At 50.3% G+C, this 8,845-nt stretch overlaps 1 protein-coding gene across 1 annotated transcript; it reads right to left on the minus strand.

Annotated features, from left to right (window-relative positions):
- LOC110431868 (atherin-like) lies at nucleotides 4,036-7,234 on the minus strand. The gene is made up of 3 exons (XM_021451591.1): nucleotides 7,109-7,234; nucleotides 4,570-4,624; nucleotides 4,036-4,490 (listed from the first exon to the last, which is right to left on the minus strand). Exons 1-3 carry the CDS (start codon nucleotides 7,232-7,234, stop codon nucleotides 4,036-4,038), a joined length of 636 nt encoding a protein of 211 aa, XP_021307266.1.

The following is an 8,845-nucleotide window of genomic DNA, read 5'->3' on the forward strand; positions in this document are numbered from 1 at the left end:
TAATCACTGTCAGGGTGCTGCCGACATTCAACTACACCTCCGCCACCAGCTACATCAGAAGGAATTACTTCAAGATCTAGCTTGGGGGAGAGCACCCCCATTTATCTAGCTAAGTGTTCTACTCACGTTTATATTTTACTCAAATAATAATGCATAATCATAAAAACCCAAATAAAGATTTTGTGCTTATATCTTTGCTTAGTTTGCTAAATAAATAAAGTTTGCTATGAACCCTCATGATAAGCTCTCACATGGAAATGATGAATAGTTGCTCTGCCATGACTAAATTCTCAAAATTGAAATCTCTCTTAAGTTTAGGTATGACTGTTATTAATTAACATTTGCTCTAAACCTGAACTTGTGGGGAGAGTACTTGATCTAGAGTCTAAGTCGTTAACGGATACGATATGGGAAGGTTGAGCTGCTGTTTATCTGTTCCCAGAGATGCTAGAATTCTGGAGAATTTTATCTTTGAAAATCTTTAAAATATCATATGATGAGTTCTTGTATGATGAGAGTTTAAATTCCTACCACAGCCATATATACATGCTTGCTAGACTTTGAGCCACACATTTACTTTTTACTGCTTATGAGCATTGAGTGTAGTCAAGCTGTGTAGACCCTTAGAAGCTTGTCATGTGGTTAAGTCAAGATTCACTTGCACGTTCACTCACACATGTTGCTTCTACTCCGGAAGTACGCATCCACATATATCCATCCATTTCCATCTCCAGAACCACCCAAAAATATTCTACTCCTAATCTGGGAGAGAATAGCCAAAAATATTTATGTTTTTCCCCTGTGAAATAAATGCTCAAGTTATCTTGTTACTACCACTTGCTATATTATTTCAAGAGATGAGTGCTCTAAAAAAAGAGAGAGAAAAAAAGAAAGAATATGAGGAAATAAAAAGGGGCAAGTGCCCGGAACCTCAAAAGAAAAAAAAAGTGAGACGAGAGGTAAAAATGGACAAGTGTCCGACAGTAGAATTAGGGGTACAAGATACCCACCTGAGAGAAAAGAAAAAGAAAATATAGAGCATCTCATTCTCCTCAAAAAGTTTTAAAAGAGCAAGAAAGGTATGTATCCCCTCAAAAGCGCACAAGTAGAATTAGACTTTCACCATTGTTATCACCATCATCACCATACACCATTCATTCGCCACACATGCACATCTTGATTTGACTTATTGACTTGTTCTTCTGGATCCATGGCTTGACTATGCAATAAATGTCTTGTAAGTATGTATTAGCTGTCTCCCACCTATGAGCTCTAGATATTAAAGCCTTATTAGAGTAGGATGAGAGAGAAGGCAATGTCACTATGCCTTATACCACAAATACCACATACTTTGAGAGGAGGCATATACCATTACTACCTTGGTAAGGATCCAGAAATACCACAAAAGAGAGACTTGAGAGAGTCATACAAGGAATCTCTGAGTTTTATTTGAAAATCTACAAAAACTCCAGAGCTATAGTTAATCGAAGAACAAGAGACATGATGCTTGAATAGACTGTTCTATCTTTTAACTACTCAAGACAGAAGTGACGGTTACAAGTCCCATGGTGAAAGGTAAATGAGTAAGTTTTAAGTCTTAACAGTTTACTCTAACCAGAGATGAGATCTTGTTTAAACGCATGTGTATCTTTAAGTTATGAAACCACTGCAGAAACTCTTGAGTTCATCTTTGCTCAGGGACGAGCAAAGGTTAAGCTTGGGGAAGCTTGTTGACGGTCCTTAATGCTCACAATTAACCATCAACTAATCATAGAAAAGGATCCAAATGCAACCAACACCTAGACTTAGGGTTTTATCTGATAGAATTCCACAAGTTTTGGTGTTTGTCTATTTCTGCAGGGGGTTATCAGGAAATACGAAAGAAAGGCCCACACGTCGGGTTTACATAGAGTTATTAACGTACCGCACAATTTTCTACCATCTAGAAGACTCCAGAAGCCACGGGAACGAACGGGAGGCCGATCGGGCTCGGAGGTAGGGCGCCCGCCCAACTCTCCTGGGCGCCCGCCCAGCTACAGTGTCCAATTCGGACCCGTTTCGCGTATTATGCTCCACCGACCTAAAGGATCAAGGAAAACCGTGCGATCAATATCGGTTTGATCCGACGGCCCAGATTCACTTGAAGGGACTATAAAACCAGACCCCCCTGGCCCCTGGAGATCATACCTCTTCTACAGAATCAAAGTTAGGGTTTCAATTCTTCATCCAAGTAGAGAGGATCCCTCTAGTTCTTCAAGTTCTACCTCTAGTTCATCTAGTTCTAGTTCTAGTTCCTCTAGTTCTAGTTCTAGTTAGTTCTAGTTGTAATCTAGAAAATAGGGAGAGAGAAGAGGAGAGCGGAGGAGGAGCCGGATCTGTCGGATCTTCCTCAACATTGTACTCTTGCGGCAACTGGTTCGTTCTTCGTCGTTCTCCAGGTTCTTCAATTCATAACTCCTGAGTTCTCTAATTACTTTTATTTACATTCAAGTTATTTATTGGATTCCCGCTTGCATCAAGTGCTCTAATCTTTGAAACATTAGAGTAGTAATTAATAGATTAGACGTGGTGTTTAGTCTTGCAATTACCTGGAATTGCACCCAATCCTGCGGATTGTTGTGGTAGCCTTAGGGTAGTGACAGCCCTAACGGTCGACGTATTCCACCTCATTCGGATCGGTGTTTGTAGGACCGTAGTCGGAGCTTCCTAGCCCCCTTCTCATCTCTTTCTGTGGTTAGTGTTCTGATGTCCCAAAATAGATAATCTTGAAGTAATTCTTGATTCTTAGATCAACTAGAGAACTCTCAGGAAACTTCCTCTCTTCTCACCAAAAATAATTATATAGTTATCCTTGGGCGATCTTGATTCTTAATTAGTACACTCACGTTCCCTGTGGAAAATCGATACTCTGGAATACTCCCGGGTGAAGGCTACATCGGTATCCGTGCGCTTGCGGATTTTTCTGTTTGCGTTTAAAATACCCAACAGCGTCCTCTTGGGCTTTGGACGCAGCCTCCTCGACCGTCAGAGCCCGCTCCCTCAGCAGCACAGCCTCTTCCACCACCTTCCTTGAGGCCTCTCGGGCCACGACCAGGGCAGCCTCCCTCTCCTTCTTCTCCTCCTCGAGCACCAAGAGCTCTTTATAAGCCTTGAGGAGTTTCTCCTACGACTCCAGGAGTTGGTCCATGAGGATGGGGAGCTTCTCCCAGCTGCCTCTCATGGCATGGATGAAGCTTGACTTAATACGGGAGGTTTCTTTCAGGTCCTACGAACCGGTGACCGAGCAGTTAGAACTCAAAACCGAACGTTCCATGAAGATTAGAGGACTATGAGACTTACAAAGTAGGCCGGCCCGAGTCCGTTGTTTACAACACCCGACAGGAGCCCCACCGTGTGCTTCATCCAGAGGCGGAGCTCCTCGACATGCTCCCACTTCTCGGCTTCCTTCCGATCGTCCAGAAAAATGTTGGGCTCAGACGGATCGGTGGAAGCCCAGATGCGGATCCGATCAGGGCACCAGTTCTCCATCTCCTGGTCGGCCCACGCCTTGACGCCGTGGATGAGCTCCTCGACGGTCTCAAGGGACCCCCCATGGCGCAGGAACAAGTCGATGAGGGAGGGGAACCGCCCGTCGTCGTTCACCGTCTTCCAGGTGTCATTTTCACTACCTCCACCCGATGTCCCGATCTTGTCCTCCTCGGTGGGAATGCGGTCCTCCCACGACCGACGCTCCTGGAGGAATCCCGGGGCGATTCCGTCCATGCCCTATATCGTCCTCCTGATCTCGGACTCGGGGTCGACGGAGGTGCGCATCATGCAGGCAAGAGCCACCACGCCGTCCACCCGCCCCGACTCTGCTGGGATCGAGGCAGGCGCCCCTGGACGGAGCCACGCCGGGGTCGGAGGGCCGAAAACTGGCAGATCCTCCTCCTGGTTCCCGGGCTCTTGCGGCGCCGGTAGTATCGGTTGGAGCGGACTGTGGGGAGGAGGCTCGAGCGGTTCCTCCGACTATTGGCCCCTCTGCTGCTGCTGCTCCTAGGGCCCCTGCGGTTCCTGGCGACGGTCCCGCTCCAGCGTCCCCTCGAGCTGGGGACCTACTGACGGCTGCCCCGCCTCTCCTCCCGCCGGCGGCATCTGTTGTTCCTCCCGCTGCTGCCGCCGCGCCTCATGCTCACGGTCCTCCTCCTCTTTCTTCCTCTGCTCCTCGATGGAGCGAAGCCCGGCGGGCCAAGACGTCCGCCCCACGACATGAGAGGTCTGGGCCTCCTCGTCCATAGGACGGACATCCCTCGAAGTCCCATCACCGCCAGACCCGTCACTTATGGTGATAGGGTCCCCCTCGACCCTAGAGCCGGGGGGCTCGGGGGCTCCCTCCTGCCCCTGGGGGTGAGGTGCCTCAACCCGCTTTGGCGACAAGGGGGCAGACTCGCCCGCCAGAGGACGGGGTGGGGCTTTCTCGGCGCCGGTCGGTGGTCGAGGTTCGGAGGAGCCTGTAAAACGCACAAAAAGCTAAAGTCGGCCGTCACGAGAATGACATAACTCCCGTAACAACAGGAATAAACAACTAACCTGAATCCTTGGAGGCTGCTCCCGCCCTGAGCCTTTTCGCCATTGAAGGCTGGGCCTGCTCAAGTGTTGAGTATTCTTAGCATCATTACCAAAAGTAGACTAAGTTCTATAAAACTAGTAACGGTGCCAAAAATGCCAAACCTATCCCTGACACCACTTAAGCCAAGTTGTCATCCCCAGCATGACATGAGAGACGCGGTATTGAAATATGCAATTGCTCTTCTAAATAAATAATGAATGGGATCTGCAAGCACACAGATTAATACCGATGTAGCATTTTAACCGGGAAGTATTCTAGGTATCGTTATTTATATTTTTACCACTGGGAAGGGATTAACAATCATCAATATTGATTACAGAATAGAATATGAGATTGAGCATCGATCATTGCATGTATAATTGAGAACATTATATCTAACTCTTCATACAGGGATAAGTGTCACATAAAAGATATATGAAATAATAATAGTAACAAGGATAACTAATCTGATCTAGCCACATAATAAATATGATAAGCACCTCAATTAGATACTCTAGAAAGTCATTAGCATGGTATTAGAACGAACTACAAGAATATTCCCTAAGTTATTCTTAACTATATAGTCTAGCATATCATAGTTAGTGCAAGCATACTTAGCAATCATTGTGAGACAAGACTACGCCCATGCATAGTGATATTAGCAAGGAATATGAGAAACATAGCAATCACTCCCCTGTAATAATGTTGCTCTACCAGCCCAATACACGAGAGGGGGACTATATAAGAATCAATGAAGTTGTCACTATCACGAACCACCCCACGATCTGGCATATTGGGTACAATTACAGATAAATACGGTATAAGCACCACGCCTACACAATATCTATCATTTACCCATGGATCCGATGGATAAACGCTATACGATCCTATGCATGTATATAGATCCAATCTAACTAAGCCAAGTACATAACTATGATAAACTAAGAACAATATAATCTTGAATATAAGCAAGTAGAGCAAAGTCATAAGCAATATATTGAAGTAGAATAAAGTCATATTCATAATATTGAAGAACAAAGATAATTAGAAAGTAATTAGAAGCACAATTAGAGAATTACCAAGAATCCTCCTGACAGATCCGGAAACCAATCGAAGATTGACTCCTTCTAGTTCTAATCCTATGTAGCTATGCTAATCTAGATATCTAATTGATGTGGTGGCTCTAATCTTGATCAGAGGCTTCTTCTCCCTTGAAGAACAATGAATTAGGGTTGAGAGGCTCTCTCCTCCAGGGGCCAGGGGGTCTGGTTTTATAGTCCCTTCAAGTGAATATGGGCCGTTGGATCAAACCGACATAGATTGTATGGTTTAGATTCATCCTTTGGGTCGGTGGAGATCTCCCACGAAGCAGAGTCCTGATTGGACTCCCAGAGGCGGCGGGCGCCCAGGGCAGGAGGGCGGGCACCCTGCCTCTGGCCTCGTTTCGCCTCCGCTTCGGTCTCGTGGCTTCTGGAGTCTTCTAGATGTAAGATAATTGCGCTGCACGTTAATATCTCTATGTAATCCCGACGTGTGGGCCTTTCTTCCATATTTCCTGATAACCCCCTGCAGAAATAGACAAACACCAAAACTCATGGAATTCTGTCAGATAAAACCCTAAGTCTAGATGTTTTCATTTAGATCCTTTTCTTTATTTATTTGATAATTAAATTTGATACTTAAGGACCGTCAACATCAAGCGTCCGCTTCAACCTGAGGAAGACCGATATACTAGAAAACACAAGGAAACAGAAGGATGAGAATCACAACGTCGAAGAACTTACCCCAGAGGGAGAACGGCTCGCCTGCCGGTACCTCGACCAGTGGGCCTCGAACCACCTTGCGTTGAGGCTTCAGGCCCCTCACAGGCAGGCGTGGGCCTCGGTCCAGCATCTCCTACCGGGCGAGTGCCGGGGCTAGCACTCCTGCGGCCAGCGTCCCCCTTTTCGAAGGCCGCAGCGCGGCCACGGGTCAACCGCCCCGTCGCCTAGGGCTTAGCCCGGCCACCTGCCTTTGGTGCGGGGGGAGGTCGGTGGTGTGAGACGGCCCGACTTTGCGCAGGCGCGGGAGGTGTGTCAGCGCGGGCGCGGTGAGATCCACCTGGCCCCTCCTTTGACGCTCCCGCCCGCGGGGCGTCAACATCACCTCGAGATGGACCCTCGAGGATCCGGTCGAGACGAGACGCCATCCCCTCGGAGTCATCGCTATCGTCATCACCGTCTCCACCGTCATCCTCACTGGGGGATTCTTCCTCAGGCTCCCCCCTCTGCCTGGACTTGGCTTGACGCGCCTCTAGCGCTTGGCGGTTGAGGTTCTTCTTCTTCTTCCCTTTCTTCTCAGAGTCCTTGGCGGACTTTTGTTTCTCCGCGGACTGGCGCCGCTTGTCACGCTCGACCTCGTCCTCCTTCACTGGAGGCCTCGAGGACCGGACATCGATCTGTCCCTGCCAGAACAAGGACAAGCTTAAAAGGGGGTCGAAAGAAATCCAGAATTGAAGCCGTGTACAAGGAAAGAACGTACCGGGTCAATCGAGCCCTCGTCAGGCCTCATAGGGAAGCCATTGACGTGCTTCGGCTGGAAATCGCCGGCGATGGCCGCCCGGACCTGGGCCGCAACCTCGTCGTCTGCCAGAGCCTCGTTGGACATCCGGCACGCCTTGAGGTCCCGGGACGAGACGCCAGGACCCATCTCTTCCATCCTCAGCGGCCGAGACATCAAAGGGAGAACCCTCTAGTGATGGACGACCGAGAGGACGTGAGCGGCGGTCAGGCCTTCCACGCGCAACTTCTTCAAGGCGTCAAGAAGGGGGTCGAGCCGCGACTGGTGGACCTGGACGACGCCGTACGTCCAGTTCTCCGGGTGCTCCGTAATCAGGCGGCTGGTGTAGGCAGGGAAGAGACCATCGTCGTTCCATAGATAGAACCACTGGGAGTCCCATCCGGCGTGGTTCGACGATAACCCCATCGGGATGTACTCCCGTGGCCTCTCCGTCTTCCCCGTCTTCAGCACCAAGTTCAGGCACCCGGCCCACACGGGTTTTCTCACTCCGGCGGCTCCAGCGGGGGCGTTGAAGAGCTCGCCCCTGGAGAGGTGGAGCCACAGCTCCCAGTGGGGCATCATCCCCAGATAGCCCTCACACACCGCGGCAAATACCACCGCGACGGTAATGGCATTTGGGGAGAAGTGCTGAAGCTCCACCCCGTAATGGTGGCAGAGCGCCCGCATGAGGCGGCTCGGAGGAGCGCCCAGGCCGTGGCGATGGAACTTGGCGAACGAAACCACGTAGCCCTTGGGTGGCGTGGGCTCCCTATGGTCCGCCGGTGGCGCGATCCACTCCGGCGACGACAGCGATGTGCGGTGGCGCAAGAGTCCCTCCCTCTCAAGCTCCAGCAACCGGCGTTCCGTCATCGACAACGGGCGCCAGTCGTCGGCGGCGACGAGTCTCACCGGCATCTTGGACGGAAGGAGGGCGGATTCGCTACTGCTCGAGGGGGCGTGCGCGCGAAAGATGGCGAGAGGGCTAAGACGGCGAGTGGGCTAAAGACAGAGGGTGGAAGGGAGAACGGTGGCAAGGCCACGAGATATTTATAGGCAGCGACCTGCGAACGGACAGACCCGATAAATGAGGTAACTCCCCCCATAAATGTGCCGCCTAACGGTCCTTTTTCTCCTCACAGACGGGGCGCTCCGAATTCCGCGCCGATACAGTGTCACAACGGCTCCCGCCTGAAAAGGCGCGCCCAACGGGCAAAAAGACGAACTGCCACGGCCTCTTCCTTCCCTTGTAAGCCAAGGAACGCACCCACGAAAAGCCTTGAGAGGTCACAGGCTGACCCGCCGAAAGGGTTCGATAGCCGATCTCGAGCACCAGAGTCAGGGATGCCCAGCAGGTGGTCAAAAATCGAGGCCCGCCTCGAAGAACTCGCTGGGGATGTCCGAGGTAGAGTCGAGACAGTCAAGAGGAACCCCCCCGACGGGAGGCATCGAGCCACTGGACTCTATCGAATGAGACCAGCATCCCCGACCACGTCGACCCCGCTTTATGAGAACGCCTCCGGGCTACAACTGACCCCCTCAAAAGGGGCACAGGTTCTCGCTTGGACTACCCGTTAGGAGCTCAATCTGGGGTGGATGACGCTCGCTCTATCGAGAGTACGTCGAAACCCCCTGCGCAAAACGAGCCAACCAGAACCTTCCACCACTGGTGTCGACAGCGTTTCTGCGAATTAGGCAATATAACCCTCAAAGGAGTCAAAA

The sequence above is a fragment of the Sorghum bicolor genome, chromosome 1, assembly GCF_000003195.3.
Source record: "Sorghum bicolor cultivar BTx623 chromosome 1, Sorghum_bicolor_NCBIv3, whole genome shotgun sequence".
Lineage (NCBI taxonomy): Eukaryota > Viridiplantae > Streptophyta > Magnoliopsida > Poales > Poaceae > Sorghum > Sorghum bicolor.

What these genes read in the sequence shown, in the direction of transcription:
- LOC110431868 (XM_021451591.1), bottom strand. Translation starts at nt 7,234, where the DNA reads ATGTCCAACGAGGCTCTGGCAGACGACGAGGTTGCGGCCCAGGTCCGG. An exon ending in ACGAGGGCTCGATTGACCCG is followed by an intron (nt 4,625 to 7,108) that starts GTACGTTCTTTC and finishes ACACTTGAGCAG; the next exon opens with GCCCAGCCTTCAATGGCGAA. An exon ending in AGCAGCCTCCAAGGATTCAG is followed by an intron (nt 4,491 to 4,569) that starts GTTAGTTGTTTA and finishes TGCGTTTTACAG; the next exon opens with GCTCCTCCGAACCTCGACCA.